At 45.1% G+C, this 17,455-nt stretch overlaps 2 protein-coding genes across 2 annotated transcripts in view; one reads left to right on the forward strand and one right to left on the reverse strand.

The window, feature by feature from the left end:
- The window catches only part of LOC125687936 (uncharacterized), a 45,045-nt gene that overhangs the window by 4,580 nt on the left and 23,010 nt on the right, over positions 1 to 17,455 (reverse strand). The window lies entirely within an intron of this gene.
- The window catches only part of TBC1D4 (TBC1 domain family member 4), a 105,355-nt gene continuing 91,546 nt past the window's right edge, over positions 3,647 to 17,455 (forward strand). Inside the window, exon 1 of the mRNA XM_048933297.1 lies at positions 3,647 to 4,137. Within this exon, the coding sequence (XP_048789254.1) occupies positions 3,661 to 4,137 (477 nt within the window). The 5' untranslated portion in view covers positions 3,647 to 3,660. The remainder of the gene's footprint in view (positions 4,138 to 17,455) is intronic.

Consider the following 17,455-nt stretch of genomic DNA (forward strand, 5'->3'; position numbering starts at 1 on the left):
TGTGACTTCATTCAGGCCACGGTAGACCACTGTCAGCCTCCATTCTCCACTAGCTTTACACACTGGCCATGTGGGGCTGTTAAAAGGTGAGTGAGTCTTGCTAATCACTCCCTGATTCTCCAGTTGACGAATCAACTTCTGAATGGGGAGCAAGGAATCCCTGTTGGTGCAGCATTGTTGTCTGTGCATCATTTTTGTAGCAATTGGTACCTGTTGCTCTTTTACTTGCAGCAACCCCACAACAGATGGATCTTCTGATAGGCCAGGCAAAACAGACAACTGCTTAACACCTCTGTGTCTACAGCAGCTATTCCAAAAGCTCATCGATACCCTTTGGGATCCTTAAAATATCCCCTTCTGAGGTAATCAATACCACGTATACATGGAGCCCCTGGGCCAGTCACAATAGGGTGCTTTTGCCAGCATGTTAAAAAAAGCATTGTGGTGAGGTCTATACAATTCAAACAGACTCTCTCTCTCTCTCTCACTGTATTTTACTAATACTATATTTAGTAAAATAATTTGTTCCACCTCAGATTAGTGCCGTTGTTTTCAAGTATTTTGGGGTCCCCTGCTTCCCCTTTCCCAGAGGCGCGGATCCGCAGATCCCTCCGCCCTGCTGGTCACGGAACTGGGCCGGACCAGCCCATAAACCGTTGACAACAGGAAGCAGACTGACTAGCCTTGGGCAACCTCTCCTGCACGGATGGAATTTCACCAACATCCACAACTGCCAGTCCAGCTCCAGAGCCTCATGCCTGTTACATAAGGGCACCTGAAAGGTGAGACAGGCTGAGGGGCATTCTGCTTGTTGCCCCAAACAGGGACTTGTTTCCATCCCTCACTGTCTTTGAGGTCACCCCTTTCCACCTGACTGTGAGATGGCAGATGATCCCCCACTGCTTCAGGAGCATCTCCTCTGCACCCTTCCTGTAGGAATGACAGTGTATGACTCCACCAGTCGATCCCCTTCCCACGATCCTGGACATTCCTCAGCCTTTCTGCTTCCTCCTTTAGCTCTACCACCAAGCTGAGCAGATCATCCACCTGCTCACATCGCACACAGCTAGTATCTGGGCTGCCCTCCTGTAGCAGTGACAGGGCCAGGCATTCTCTGCAGTCTGAGACCTGAACTGTGGCATGGGCGTTTATGCTTTCAGTCTGGATCTCTGTGTTCCTTTTAGCAGCAGCTCGCCACCGTGTGGTGACCATGGATGCACCTTGCTGTGTCCAGAAACCAACGACTGTTTCACTTCGTCTGAACAGTCCATGTGATTCACACACCCCGACTCCTCTGCCCCCAAGGTTTTTTCTAGGCAGAGGGCATGGATGCAGAGCCGTTGTCCTGGAAACACCCACTTCACGTCAGCTGCTCTCGAGAGCTGCCGGGCTGCTCTGTTATCTCGGGGTTACCTGTATGAAGGAACCGAGCGAAAGCCCCCTGTACTTCACAGTCAGTCACTGCAGTTCTGGCTGGGACAGCTCCGAAAGCAGCGAACTGCGGCAATCAAGGGCTTCTTCTGGGTTTGATTTTGTACCCTTCTAATAAAATGTTACAGGTGATGCCCAGTCTATGCTTATTTGCTTTTAGCTGTCCTAAGACAAGCTTATCCCCTCTACCCAGAAAAACTGTGGGTACTCCATGCTGGAGGCATTCAAGGCCAGGTTGGATGGGGCCCTGGGCAACCTGAACTGGTGGGTGGCAGCCCTGCCCATGGTGGGGTGTTGGAACTAGATGTCTTTCAATGTCCCTTCCAACCCAAGCTATTCTATAGTTCTATGATTTTAGGATGATGATGGGAAGGGCTATGCTTGAGGTCTTTTCCAAGTGCTAGCATTAAAGCTGAAGAGTGCAGCTGATTATCCATAAACCAGAATACATTTAACCAGATGATTAATGCGTCAAAAAGAAGAACAAAATGTTCAGGAGATGAGCACAGTTGTGTTTAACACTATTAAATGAACTACCATCATCACAAGTATTGGCATCAGTTCTGTTTGTTGTGGGTTATGTGACTGGTTGTATTCTGTGTTCGCTCTCTGCCCATGTACCCAGCATACAGGGAGCCCCAGCTCCAGGTTTGTTTCAGAGAGCAGACAGACAGGGTTAAGGCTTGCCAAGGCACCACACTGCTGGAAGTTACTGCTGCTGTTGCTGCCTATGTGAATGCAAGGATAGTCAATAAACCAGTTTATTTTAAACTGTGTAAAATTCACAGTGGGTTTGGATGCTGTCTGACTGGAAAAAGCTCTGTCCGTGGAGGAGCCCAGTTACTAAGTAGGTCACTCTGAAACTAATGCCCCCTATTTATTTCCATGTAAACTACAACAGATACAAAGAGCACAATAACAATATTTGATAAAGCAAATTCTTAGCTACAAACACTATTTTTCAAAAAGTCACTACCATTATCTGTGCATTTTCACCAGTGATGAATGAGAGCCTGGATGCCGCTCTTGTAAGAATCCGTACCACTGGAGGTGACCCACCGTTGCCACTGCTGACCCGTATCACGCACCGCTTCACAGTGCTCACATCCACTGTTTGGTCTCCATCAGCATTCTGCAAGCATCAGTGGATGTCAGTAGGAGCCATTTTTTCTGCATGGAGGAATTCAGTGACACACCTTTGCTTCATACATGCTTCCATGTCAGACACCATTTGTCAGACTGCCCCACTGCTGCCATCTATTGCACAGCAACAACATGTAACAATATTGGTGGGAAGGTCCAGCCTCCACTGCCATACCTCCAACATCCACCTGTGATGTTGCGGACCAACAAAGAATCGTAAGATCATTTAAGTCGGAAAGGATCTCTAAGATCATCTAGTCAACCACCAACCCATCACCACCATGCTCCTAAACCACATCCCCACAACTCATCAGTAAGTGAGGTGCAAACAGAGTCATGGTGTGATGAACAGCATTTCATACAGAGGTGTGGAAAAGGCGGCTAGGGATTCCTCCTCACGCTATGATTCAGATTCTAGAAGGCTGGTGAAGCTCAGGGACCCTGGGATGAACCACCAGATGCTCTAGAGCCTCCTGGCAGCAGTAAGGAGGCACCTAGGGCACAACAAGCTCTGATTCCCCACAACCCATACCAGGCCTTGCCATAGACAGCTGCCACTCGCAATCAGCCTGCCCAGGGTCCCATCCAACCTGGCCTTGAGAATATAATCTAACATAAATATAAAATAAAATATAATTATACAGAAGTGCAGAGCTTCTACAAGCGGCATAGGGGAACAGCCCCCGCAGCCCTCCCACCTCCTTCTCCCCTCCTCGTGCCGTTCTTTCCGAGGCGCTCCTCCTCCCTCTGCAGCGCTGCGGACGAGGCGACCACTCGGGCCAGGCCAGGCAGGGCCGGGCCGCAGCTGCCGCCTCGGACGCGCTCCACCGCTTCGCCCTCTGCCCCGCCTCACAGCCCATTCGGGGCGTAGCTTCGGCGCTCCTCCCCGGGGTGGCTCGGAGTGGGCGGGCGACTCCGCCGTCCTTCCCCGCCCCGCGGGCTGACTCCGCTCGGGAAGGAGGTGCGGTGCAGAGCTGCAGCGGGGTCGAAACGGAGCGCGGTAGAATGCGCGCGTAGCGGCAGCTCTGGCTCCGCCACCCGGCTGAGTGCAGGCCCCGCGGCCGCGCCTCCACCGCGGTGTCCGCCATGGAGAAGCCGGAGGAGGGAGAGCCGCTCTCCCACCCGCTGGAGCAGCAGCCCGAGCCGCCTCCGCAGCCGCCTGGGGAGAAGCGCTTCAGGCTATGGTACGTGGGCTCGGCGTGCCTGGACCGGCGCACCACGCTGCCCATGCTGCCTTGGCTGATGGCCGAGATCCGGAGGCGCGGGCAGCGGCAGGAGCCCGGCGGCGCGTTGGGCGGCGGCGTGCCGGCCCGCGAGGTGCTGCTGCTGCTCGGATCGCCCACGCTGCGCTGCGTGCCCGCCGGCCCCACCAGCCCCGGCCCCGGGCGGCCCGCCAGCCCTGCGCCCGCCGTCTTCATCTTCGAGCACAAGGCGCAGCACATCGCCCGCTTCATCCACAACAGCCACGACCTCACCTACTTCGCCTACCTGATCAAGGCGCAGCCCGACAACCCCGACTCCCCCATGGCCTGCCACGTCTTCCGGGCCACCGACCCCAACCAGGCGAGTGGGGTTACGGGGCGGGGGCGGTGCCTGGGACTGCGAGGTGCCGAGCGACCCCCGCCCCGTGCAAGGGGTTCAGTCGGACCCTTGGTGGGCAGGTTGCGTTGCCCCGACCGCAGTGTGGCGTGGGAGCTGGGCAGTCGGGTGGTGCTGAGCACCGGTTGTGCGGAAACTGTTTTTTTTTGGGGCCCGGCGGGTCATACTAAGGACACCTGGCTGTGCTCAGGCACACTCCGGCAGCTCTGGGTTCTGGGTGGAGGCATTGCTGGGAAAACGCCAACTGGGAAAAAAAAAACGAACAGTAGGGCTCTTTTTCTGCCTCTTGAACGGGCTTTGGCTCACGCATCGCATGTGCAGCAGCAGCTCCTAGAGGTGTGACAGGCAGGTTCGACCATTGGTTTAGCATGGCGGCAGCAGAGGCCTTTAGATAAGAGTACTTGGTCTGAGAAAGGCAAGACACCTTTCCTTGTTTTTTCAGGGGCAAACAAGTCAGTGCCAAAAAAAAAAAACAACCCACAACAAAACTTAAAAAGTGGAGGAAAACAAGAAGGATGTGGAAGGAGCATTGTGATATAGTGATAGGACAAGGTGTAATGACCTTAAACTAGCAAAGAGGAGATTTAGATTAGGTGTAAGGAAGAAATTCATCATTATGAAGGTGGTGAGGCACTGGCAGAGGCCGCGCAGAGAAGCTGAGGGTGCCACATCATGGAGGTGCTCTGTGCCAGGTCGGATGGGGCCGTGCAGCCTCACCTGCTGAGTGGCAGCCCTGCCCATGGCGAGGGGTTGGAACTAGCTGAAGGTCCCTCTAATGCAAACCGTTCTATGAAAAATACATGCAATTAGAAATACTACTATTTACCAAAACCACTCAGAGGACTTAACCAAAAGTTTTTAGTGTATTTATTTTTATTTGAGCAAAGACACTGCCAGAGCTTGTTATGTTGGAGAGATTTAGATTGCATATGTAGCTGTGGGTTGATCTGCCCTCTGGGACAGAACAGGAGGCATCCCAAGCAGAGGTGACTGTGTAGCTTGTTGGCAGCTGCAGCCCTGCTGAGCTCTGCCAGGAAAAGGGGTCAGGAGGGAGCACGTGTAAGGAGCGTGGAAAGGAGGCATCATGGCTGGTGATTGTGCAGCCAAGATGTCCTTTTATGAATGTCGCCATATGGGCTGAAGGAACCAAGACTGCTGGCAGGACACATTGGATTGAGCATTATTTATTCAATAGCTCTGGTCTGGTGCCGTGACGTGGGACCTTGTGCTGTGAGGTACTGGCTGTAAATTACTCTTGCATGTAGTATTTCTCATGGTTGCATTTACACTAAAGGCGATCTTTTTGATTAAGCCATTTATCTTTATGTCTTTGTTCCTTGAGGAGAATGTCTTTACATGCGTAGTAATAGTGCAAGTTGATACAGTAGATAAAGACTTAGTATTGAAGGAAGGTATTATTCTGAATCCATTCCCTTCTGTAAGTTCCTATGTTGTTCTGACAATATAGTCTAAGTTTTATCTGCAATATGTTTTTTTAACCTTTTAATCATTAATAAAGAATAGGAGGCCCTCAGACAAAGATTGTGTGGCTCAGGCTCCTAGACAGATGAGCCCTAACAGGGATAGTAGATGCACAGCCAGCATTTCAATTCATGGGTTTCTAACAGACATTTTTTTCAGGTACCAAAAAGGAAATAATACAGGAATTTATTTCCTTCTTAAGTTGTGCTACCAACTGGAGAGGTTTGGTTGGCTCAGTCTGTGCAGCTCTGTCCTGGGTCCCTGCTTATTCTCAGTTCTGAGTGGATGCAGCCAGGCTGCATCTCGCCTCGTGTTGTTAGGAGTTGCTAGCTCCTAAGGTCTTCTTTTGGAGCTCATTTATTATAAAACAGGTGTTCTTGCACATTTTCAAGGTCTTTACACATGTACACACTTCATCAAAAGCACATGCTTCTGATTCACTGTGGTTATGAGCTTCATGGTACGTATTGGGTTAGAAATTAATTTTCATGCCTGTTATTTTAAGGTGATTTTGTTTTCGATCTTGGGCTGTGGTTCCTTCCAGTCAGCGCAAGCTGGCACTGCTGCTGAGAGGAGTCCTGCTCTCCTCCCTTCAGCTGCTCACCCTTTCCTTCTGGCCTTGTCCTTGTGCCAGCACAGCATGCACAGTGAACAGGGGATTTGCCAGGTTGGCTTTTGAACACTTTTCTTGAACCATGGTAATATTGGCACAGTGGTTTAGAAGCACACTGGGTCGCTCTGGATGGAGAAAGGGTGCAGGAGCTGTTTTGTGGTCTGTGGGTTAGAAGACAACTGTCCATTGTTTTCATTGGTGGATGAATCCATCAAAGTAAGATGGCAACAACAGGTTTTCAAGATAATAGTGCTGGTGAAGTAATTCAAGATGCAGCATGGTGGAAGTTTTGGCTTTGAGCCCATTGCTTTGCCCACAAGGTATGTTCCACCATGTCTGAGGTGCATGTGCATTCACCGTTCCCATGAAATGAGCTGCTATTCACGAAGGAAACCAATACGTCTTTCCAATTCCTGCACATTTTTAAAGTAGGTGATCAATCAAAAGCCAATGCAGCATATGTTCTGATAACGTCAGGTAGGAAGACAGCATGTTATTTGTCTTGACTGAAGAAAATACTGGTGTGAGGTGGTACGTCCTTATGTTCTAATTGAAAACCTGCAACTTGTGGTAGAGCAGAAAAGCAGGAGTCATTGGACGGGTTCCTGTTTTGGAGCAGTACCTTGGCTTCAGACCAGTTCTCAGCAGTCCGTATGGTGGTGAATGCTAAGATACTTTTGATAGGGGGTCCCTTTCTTTTACTCTTTGACTCCAAGGGGAGGGAAGCCTCTGGAGCTCTCTGGCTGGCTGGAGTGGGAACAAAAGTTTTTTTATTCTTTTCCTCTGCAGTTGCTGCAGTGTTTGCTGCTCCTGATAACTTCTGAAAGCAGCAGCCAGCTGAAGAGGATGAGGGTAGTTGTCTAGCTTAGTGCTGGCAAGCAGCTTCTTAACAGCAGCCAGAGATGTTTGTTCTGTGCTGCTGTCATTTGAGAATTAGGTAGGATGTACAGAGTCTGTCTGTAGACTTAGATGACAGCATTGTCTCTTTTTAAATCTGGCAGATTTTCTTCAGAACCACAGGAACAGATTGTTTTTGGTTTTTTTTTTTTGGTTGTTGTAAAGCCAGTTAATTTCTAAGTAGAGCAGACACACCTTGCTGTCAGCCATCAAGAAAAGCCCTTCTGAGTAGTGATTTCAACCAAACTGATTTTTTTTTTAACCACAGAACACCAAATTTCTTGCATAAAACAGATTTTGGTTGAAGCAGAACGATATTGTTTGACAGTTGCCTTGAGTTCCCTGATCTCTGGGAGGAGGCAAAGGACTGATGTGCTTTTACACTTCTTTTTTTCCCTCACCCTTTTCTAGTTGTTATACTTTCTTCTCAATACATGAGCCCTTCAAATGAGCTGTTTTGTTTTTTTTTTTAAACTTCAACTTGCATCTTATATCTAATCATACTGTGAATGATTGTTATCAGTGAAGATACATAACTGTGCTTCCTCCAGTTAAGCAAAAACTTACTTGGTGCGTTTTGTGTTTCTTGTAGAAACTCTCTAAACAGTGATCTGTGTATACTGCCATGGGGTTTCAGGACCAGTCTGAACTGACCTTGAAAGAAAACTTCTCTATTGCATGGACCTCAGTATGGTTGAACTCCTGTGTGTCTTGAACTGTGGTTTTCTGCTGTAGCCACAAGTTTGTGGGACGAGGCTGTCTCAAGCCGAAGTAGAAGTAGTGGAGCATTTTGCTGACCTAGTAAAGTTGTGGTAGGAGCTGGAGAGGCAGAAGGCTAGAGATAAGAGCTGAATGTAGCCTGCCTGTAGCCCGGCTCCATGCTCAGTTGTCACTGCACAGGGTCAGTCAGATTGGCTTGTCTATCACAAGTGAGTATTAGTTGTCTGTGCAAAGCAGGGCCATAGGACAGTGTGTTGCGAAAAACAAGACAGCAGTACAAAATGTTTAGTTTTCGTTGTCTGAAGGAGGCTTCTATGCTACAATAAAATGACACCCTGTAAGGTTTATGATTAGAAAATACAAGTTAGAAACATTTGAAGAAGGTTAGTGAACTTCCTATTCAGATTTGTTTTGTGCTTTAATTTTCACGTGACTTAGGAGCATGGGTTGAATGCATGCAAATTTTTGGAATATTCAATTACACTTGTACAGCATTGTTTCAATTAATATTGATGAATCTTGCACTGGTTAAGTCATCAGATAAGTTGTTTTTAATAGGAATAACAAACGTGATGAAAAAAAAACATGGGCTTTGACGATAATGAGAGAGATGCATGGCTTGGTTAAAGTAGACTTGAGCATATTTGGATTGCAGAAGAAAGAGGTGAGCCTTGCTTTCCCAGTCTTACCATGAAAACAAGATTTGGAGAAATCAAAACAAAATGTTTTCTAAGATTATGTGGGTTAGAATTTAATTCATTAGTTGAGAAACTGACAAACTGTGGCTCAAAACAAAATGGATGCTGAAGACTTGTAGTGAATGCAGAATTGTTCTGCAAGCAGCCTCATTGTCTCCAGCCTACATGGGCTACAAAGGCTCAGATGCAAAGTCTTGCTGTCATTGCTTTGGTTTAAAAATGTCTGGCAAAGTTTAGAAATGGAACTGAAAGTTGAGAGCTTAAGGTTTCATTTTTTTCCTTAATGTCAGAATCAGCACTTTTTTTTTCTTAATAGGTATATTTCACTTTAGGCTTGTATAGCTGTCTTTAATGTCCAGTTCTGAAAAAAAAAAAATTGTCCATAATAATTTTCTGCCAAGTCTCAAATTGAAGGAATAATAAAACCAAATTTGTTAGCTGTTCCTTTGTGCTGCTATGTAGCCTTTTATCTCTGATTAATGTTTAGCAGAAAGGAATGATTTTGAGTGCTCTCTTACCTATTTAATTCATGTATTTTTCTTTTTTGCAGTTCCTGAGAACCACCCAATTATTTGGGAACAGAAGGAATGTTACTGGGGACTGCATTTTTCAGAAGGATAAAATAAAATATAGAGTGATAAGTATATGAAATGATATAAGCTCAATGAAAGTGGCTACAGGCAACATACTGATCAGAAAAGAAGGCTGTTTGTTTTAAAGAAAGCAGCTTTTGTGCACACCAAATCAAATTTTATTCTGAGGTTGTTTCTGTTTTTCTATTCTGTTTCTCAAATTTCAGAAATAATTAAATAGAAAAATAACTGCCAGAAAGTTTGGCTACGTTATGTATATGATGACAATGGGGAGAACCTGATTTCTAGGCTGATTTCTCAGACCAAAGTTGGTGTTTATGAAAGGGAATGTTTAAAAAAAAAAAAAGTTTTGATTTCTATCAGCCATTGTAGAATGGTAGCATGACTGACTGCTTCCCATCTCTGCTTTTTCTTAGAAGTTGGTATTGCTGTTGATGTGTGCAGTCCACCCTTTTTTGCATCTCCTTCACTCGTTTTTCCAATTAACTTGGATCTCTCTGAGCATCTTGAGTTTTTCTGAGGCAGTGAGGTGAACTCAGACGAATTTCAGAGGCCAGGCATGAGGGCTGCTGTCTAGGCTGTGGGTCCTAGAACTTTTAGCAGTGCTGACTTGGTCCCCTCCTGGTGCCAGCTGTCTGTCCTTTGCCACCTGGTTCTGGTTTTGTGGTTTCACTTACTCTCTCGAATTCGGAGAAGAGGGGTAAAGGGAGAATTTTTCTGTGTCATAAGTTGTATTAGTTGTATTATTTGTCTCATCTGTGAATTATGGCATTGTCTACCTCCACTGGCTGCAGTGTTCTGGGGCATCTTTAGAGGCCACAAGGAAATCATGGGGTACAAAGGCCAGACCTGCTGGATCTCTTGTAGAAGTCATGAACTGTGGGCAGCCAGACAACAAAATGAAGGCAATAAACTGACGTAACTTAAACAGGACCTGTGATGTTCTGTTCTGTAGAGTCTGTAATACTGTGCCTACCACCGTATTCTTTTGGGCACAAATAGGTGCATCCAGACCATATATAATAACATGCCTTCCAAATAAATCACAGTCAGTAATGCAAGAAACTGTATGGTCATGTCATGAACAATGTATTTGCTCTGAACAAGTCTTCAAAGTGGGAAGACAGTAAGGAGTGTTAGAAAGGAACCGAAAGCTTGAAATGCAGAGGTGGTTGCATCAAGGCTGCACAAAGGATGTGATTTCTTGTGGTTACCAGAGAATGCACATTGCTTTTGTGTATGAATGAGTTCTTTGGTGAGCATATTTCCCCTTTCCAGATGTTTTAATTAGGTGACAACTGGTAGATCAATGAGGCAGGCAAAGAAACAGAGCGGTTGTCCTGTTGGTCTGAGAGTAGTCTGGTAATTCAATCTTCCTCTCAGCATTTGTCAGAGGTAAGCCTGTTTGTACCATCAGGGATTAGTTCTAGTAGTATATTTAGGGCTACAGGGAAAACAATGTTAAACAAACAAACAAGCCACCAAACAAACAAAAACACATGCAGACATCCCCAAGGGCTCGTTTAGCCCAAATCACAGTCTAACCTTTTTAGTCTTTGCATGCTTTCAAGGCTTGAAAAGTGAAGTGACACCTACTTAAAGCCATCTCTCTTAGGAGTGAGACCACTACTTGGTCCTGCCCTCCCTGCTGCAAGGAATTAGGGCTTCTGTGAAGTTAATTGCTCTGTTCTCTGGAGTGGTGGTGCTGGTGGGATTCTTCTGTTCTCTGAGTGTTCTCTCTGAGCAGAGAAGAATCATGCAGCAGAGCAGTGCCCCGGTATCTTCTGTCCCTCCTGAAGTGCAGTGTTGTATGCTGACTTCAGCTGCAGTACTTAACGTATCTTTTCTGTTCTTATACCTGTCTTCAGTTCCTTAAGTCAACTGAATAAAAACCTGAGGTGTACTTCAAAAGCTGTCATACCATGAAGACTGTTTAGACAGTGCAGATTATGTATAGTAAGTACATGTAAAACATGTCTTAAATTATGTATTTCTGTTCAGAGCTTCTGAAAAGTGTCACATTAATAAGCAATTACCTGCATGCATTGCAATTCTCTTCAGCTTGAATAAGACAGGCAAAATATTTCAGCTGATTAACTGCAAAAAAAAAAAAAAAAAAAAAGTGATGTTTTGCTTCAATGGATTCTCAGTTGCATTTAGAAATTCTGGTTATTGCCTCCAAGGAATTCTAAATCACATTCTGTGGCTTTGTTAGTTACTTGTAACAGTGAGTTATCTTCATCTCTGTTTAAGTGGATTGCTTTCTCACAGAATTTTTAATTTGGTTTTCTATCATTCTATTTCTTTGCACTTAAAGAATTTCAGATTTCTTCTGAAAATGTGAAAGGGTACCATGGTAAGGTTTACCTTGCTTTGCATCTCTGGAACCACTGATTGTACAGTATTGGGCAGGTATTGCACTTTACTGAGGGATTACATTAGTTTAAAAAGCAAACACGACTGAGGATCCGTGTTCAGAGTTCAAAGGCTATATGAAAAGGCTTGTAAAAGCTCCTAGACGGTGAGATAAAACCAACCCCATCCAAGCTTGTATTTCGCCCTACTCCCATTCTTGTCACTGTGGTTTCCCTCCTGCTGTTGCAACTTTTATTTACTGTGAATTTCAGTCACGTAGTTCATTTTTGTGCACTGATAAACCATAACAACTAGTCTGCTCAGTTAAAATGACCAGGGTTGTGTTTTAATTCATTAATCTTCTTGACAAGAACACGTAGATCTGCACAGTGCTGTTTAGAGATCTGCTGTTTAGAGATCTAAAAACATGTTGTGGTAAGTAAGAATATTATCCTCTGGGGCATAGCAATGACTGGCTTCCAGACTGTTCACAGTTTTGTTTTTCCTAGTGAGACTAATAAATATTTAATTTTTTAGGATGATGTTAAATATACTTCATGTACTCCGTGACTTGGATATGGGTTTCCTGTTGTGCTCATTTTAAACAGGAAGAAGTGTCCCATGAACACTGTGAGCAGCCAGTGGTCTGTGGGTTCTTGAGTATTCCTAAACCAGAGTAAATATTCAGACACAGAGCTGTGAAAGATTAGGATGTGTGATGTTATAACTCACTGAAACATTTACATATCCGTTCTCATGGGTTGTTTCTTGCTTTGCCTTAATTATTCTTAAAGCTGGAAATCAAGTTATGCTGGAGCTTCCAAAGAATAATAGAGCTAGGGTAGCACATACTAATAGGGCTGCGTTTGCCAGAGAGAAACAAGTTGCTTTCTTTAGGACCACTCTTCTGGAAGTGTAGAAACAAAGAAGCACACAGATTCTGGTTGTGCTCTGTGCTGAAGTTTGGTGTATGAAGTTGATGTGTATTGGGTGGGCTGCAGTGCCCCAAAAACTCAGCGATTCCTGCCTGCCCTACTCTGTCACAGCATGAAAAATTATGGGCTTGGTAGTGTATGATACAGAAATTAATTTTTCCTAGCACAGATTTGAAAGAAGCAATACTGTGTGTACAGAGTGCTTCTGCACTTGGCAGTGAAAATAAATATCAGACTGCAGTCAATATTATGGTACTTTTGTGGCAATTGAGGCAGTTTGGAACACAGATTCCCTTGCAAGCCTTTAGAGTTGCACCACGGGAAATAAGAAAAAAACCCTGAAATAAGCAGAAAAAGGTAATTTCAGATGTTGATGTCTTTAGTTTGCAGATTCTTTAGGATCTTTAGGTAAGATTTCAAGAAACACGCTACTCTTTCTGTAGCATTTGGTTTAGGCTCACATACAGGACTTTGTTTTTTGTAGAGGAAATTTCTAAACAACATGCCTTTTGTAGAAAAAACTTCTGGTCTGACTCCCCTCATACTCAATGGGAGTCGCTTAATTTTCTGTGCAGCAGGACTGCCAGCTTGAGCACTGCAGAGCAGTTTGTAAATAGGATCATCCTTTTTTGTAAACCATCTGCAGGTTGGATGGGGCCCTGAGCGGCCTGGTTTAGTGGTTGGCAGCCCTGCCTATGGCAGGGGGTTGGAGCTCAGTGATCTTTGATATCCTTTCCAACCTAAGCCATGTCATCATTCTATGAAGCACACGCGGCTGGTGCGTGGCATGTGTGTGCATGTGCTCAGATTTAGCACTGAGGAGAGTGAGCACTGGGGAAATGTGCTGACCTGAAGATGAGAGCAATTTGGGTGCAAGGCTACATGACTAAAGCCAGCTCAGAAGGAGAGGGTTTACATCCTGGCACGATGCCTCTTCACGCCTCAGATTCCATCTCTGTTTAGTGCAAGGAAGAACTAAAAATAATACCTGCAGTTCAGTGTGGTGGCATGAAGTTTGCAAAATGAATGTGTTTCCCCCACAGCGACCTTCCCTCTTCAAAATCTTCCAAAGAAGAAGGAGATGGAAAAAAAAAAAATTACAAAGAGCATATCAGTCCATCCGTATGAGCTTTGTTTCTTGAATTTCTTCTCTTTTGCTCAATCTGCAGTTGTCTTTAAAACACACAGTAACGCGGTTGGGGTATGAGAAATGTGGAGACCAACCCAAGGTGCTGAATTAATGGGCTTGGTGTTTCTCTGTTAATGCTCTGTGTGAGTATTTTGTTTCTGTGTATTCATCCAGTGTTCTGCATTTCAGTAGTTTTATTTCATGTTATATCCGTGCTAATTTTTGTTGTTGCTGTGTGGGAATTTGAAAGTGAAAATTGTAGACAGCTTATGTGTGCCTACGCAGCCTCATATACCTAATAAGGTAAAAATGCACTGATAAATTGCTTATTGCTATGCTACATATTTCAGTCTTTTTAGGTAATGTTTTGAAGCGTGCCCACATCTATATAATAACTTTCATTTGGATTAGAATACTGGCTGCAAGCAATACTGTGTGAAGTGTAAGGTTTGAACTTGGGATCACCTGACTTTCTTGACCGAACATTCGAGTATTACATATGATATTCTTTCCATCGTTTTTAAGGTACTCAAGTCTGCTATTATTCACAGGATACAGAAAAAACTTCATTTTAGCCCTCTGCTGGCCAGCTGTGTGGCAACAGAGGACAAGCTCCATGGTGTCCTGCTGCTGAAGTGTCATAATTCACTTGAGCATCCTGTTGCTATGTGGGCCCCTGTGTTACAGAGAACAGCTTGTGTAAATTCAGGGCATCCTTGTTTCTCAAGGGCTGTTGTTGTGTGGCAGTGAGAATCTGTGCTAAGCTGTGCAGAATCTGCTTCATGCTTTCAATACCTTTTGGTTTCAGAATACCACTCAGACAACGGCTTGAGTCTGTGTCTTGAGGATCCTGCTCTCAAATCAGGAATCATTTCCAGTAGTCATTCTGCCAGAATTGTGCAGTGTTTCCCATTAAGTTCACCAGCTGCTGGAAGGTGATACTGTTGTCTGTAGCATGTCTCAGGTTTTTGTACTGCTTTAAATATTACCCCGTAGTCAAATACGGCAGTCTCTTGCTGCTACTCTGTCATAAAAATTATGGTCTTGATGTTTTTTGTTCCTTCTGGTGCTGTTGCTATTAAAATGTCAAAATACCTTTCAGTTCTATTTGATAATCAGGTGAATAAGGATTTGACATGTTTCTAACTCAGATGCAGTGAGTGGTGTTACTGTCATTTGGAGCCCAGTGGAGACCTGGGGGAATGTGGCAGTTTCAGTTGGCACATGGATTAGCTGGCCTTGTTTGCAGGCACCAGGAGCATTCTTCAGCAGGAACATGCCTGCTGAAGGGTTGTTTTCTCTAGCTGATACGCATGAATGGCCACAGTGAAGTCAGGAGTAAGAACTTTATGGCATAAAGTTAGGGGAATCTGCTGCAGAAATCAGAGCTGCATACAGAAAAGCAGGGAATGCAGATTGGCTGCATACTTGTTACCAACATGTGCATTAGTTTTCGAATTTGCAATTGTCTTCAGTCTTGCTACTATATGGGCATACAAGGCTGCTGTTTGTTATTTTCTTGTGTTATGACTCTTGCTCTTCTGTTTTCTCAAATCGTTGAAATTGTCCCAATCTAAGGACTAATCTATTTGATGCAAAAGTTTTCAGTACTTCACGTAGTACTGTTAGCTACGAATACTCACCTCTGTGCCTGGGAAGATCATGGAACAGATCCTCCTAGAAGCTATGTTAAGGCACATATGAGACAAAGAGGTGATTCGAGACAGCCAGCATGGCTTCACCAAGGGCAGATCTTGCCTGACCAGTCTGGTGGCACGCTGTGATGGAGTGATGGCGTCAGTGGATGGGGGAAGGGCAATGGATGTCATCTACCTAAATTCCGCAAAGCCTTTGACGTGGTCCCTCACCACATCCCTTTCTCTAAATTGGAGAGGTGCGGATTTGAAGGATGGACTGTTCAGTGGATGAGGAATTGGCTGGCTGGACACAGCCAAAGGATTGCGATCAATGGTTCTGTGTCAGGGTGGAGGCTGATCACAAGAGGTGTCCCTCAGGGGTCGGTCTTGGGACTGGTGCTCTTCAACATTTTCACCAATGACACGGACAATGGCATCGAGTGCATCCTCAGGAAGCTTGCGGATGACAGCAAGTCAATACGTTGGAGAGCAGGGAAGCCATCCAGAGGGACCTGGACAGGCTGGAAAAGTGAGCTGATGAAAACCTAATGAGGTTCAATACGGCCGAGTGCAGGATGGTGTACCTGGGTTGGGGCAATCCCAGGTATTTATACAGAGTGGGGGAAGATCTTCTTGAGAACAGCCCTGTGGAAAAGGACTTGGGGGTCCGGGTAGACAAGAAACTGGGCATGAGCCAGCAGTGTGCGCTTGCAGCCCAGAAGGCCAACTGTGTTCTGGTCTGCATTAAAAAAAGGGGTGGCCAGCAGGGAGAGGGAGGTGATTGTCCCCCTCTACTCAGCTCTTGTGAAGCCCCATCTGGAGTACTGCATCCAGGCCTGGGGTCCCAGTACAGGAAGGATGTGAATCTTTTGGAATGAGTCCAGAGGAAGGCCATTGTGATCAGAGGGCTGGAGCACCTCTCCTATGAGGAAAGGTTGAAGGAACTGGGCTTGTTTAGACTGGAGAAGAGAAGGCTCTGTGGAAACCTCACTGTGGCCTTCTAATACTTGAAGGGTGCATACAAGCAGGAGGGGGAGCGACTGATTATGAGGGTGGTTAGTGATAAAACAAGGAGAAATGGTTTTAAATTGAGGTAGAGGAGGTTCAGGTTAGATATTAGGAGGAAGTTTTTCACACAAAGGGTGGTGACACACTGGAACAGGTTGCCTAAGGAGGCTGTGGATGCCCCATCCCTGGATGCATTCAAGGCCAGGCTGGATGTGGCTCTGGCAGCCTGGTCTGGTGGTTGGCAGCCCTGCGCATAGCAGGGGGGTTGAAACTAGATGATCATTGTAGTCCTTCTCAACCCAGGCCATTATATGATTCTATTATATAATTCTGATCCAGGGGGAAAAAGGGAAGGAAATTTGCTTTTTCCCACAACCCTCCAGGATTCAAGTTAAAAGTTGAAAGGAGAAAAAAAGCATTCATTCTTTTGTATATTGCTGGTAGTTGAGCTTTTCAGATATAGTTATCAGGATGATGATGATTTTGAGTTATTTCATATTGCATTCGTGAGGGTTATTTCTATTTGAATAGCGGTGTTCTAATGTTTTACCACATTAAGTCTACTTTATGTTTGAAGTTTATATTTTCACCTTCACACCCATTAAAAAAAAACGAGAAACAAAAAACAAACAAACAAAAAAACCCACTACCTTGGCATATTGTTATTTTTAAATCAACATCACGTGGCTGATAAGAAGCGAAAATTTGCTTCTTTTATGACCACATCACTCATATCATGTTTTAGAAAGTATGGTTAATAAAAAAACAGAAAACAAACACAACAGCCTGCTTTGGAGGAAGGGGATGCTGTGCTGTGTGTTAAAAAGCTGTTGTGTTAGCAGAGTAACTCCTGGAGCATGGCATGAGCAGCTGAGTCATTTACTGCTGGTACTGAGACAAATTGCTGCTGAAGGATGCTTGTTACTGCTTGGCTGCCCCTGCAGCTGGTAGATGGCCAGGCTGAGAGTAAAGTAAACTTGAGCCTGGTAGGAACTGCTGTGGAAAAAGTAAACCAGATAAGAGTAGTCTAATCTCTGGAACATTTAATTGGTTCAGCAACATTCTCTAATGGCTGAGCTTTTAAAATGTGCAAATATTCATGACATTGAGATAATCATGGATTTCTCATTTATTTTTCAGTATGAACTGTCAAGTAGTAGTAAAAAAGTACTGTTTTTTCCTTTGCCGTTAATGCAGTTACAGTTGGTATATTAA

The sequence above is a fragment of the Lagopus muta genome, chromosome 1 (genome assembly GCF_023343835.1).
Source record: "Lagopus muta isolate bLagMut1 chromosome 1, bLagMut1 primary, whole genome shotgun sequence".
Classification (NCBI taxonomy): domain Eukaryota; kingdom Metazoa; phylum Chordata; class Aves; order Galliformes; family Phasianidae; genus Lagopus; species Lagopus muta.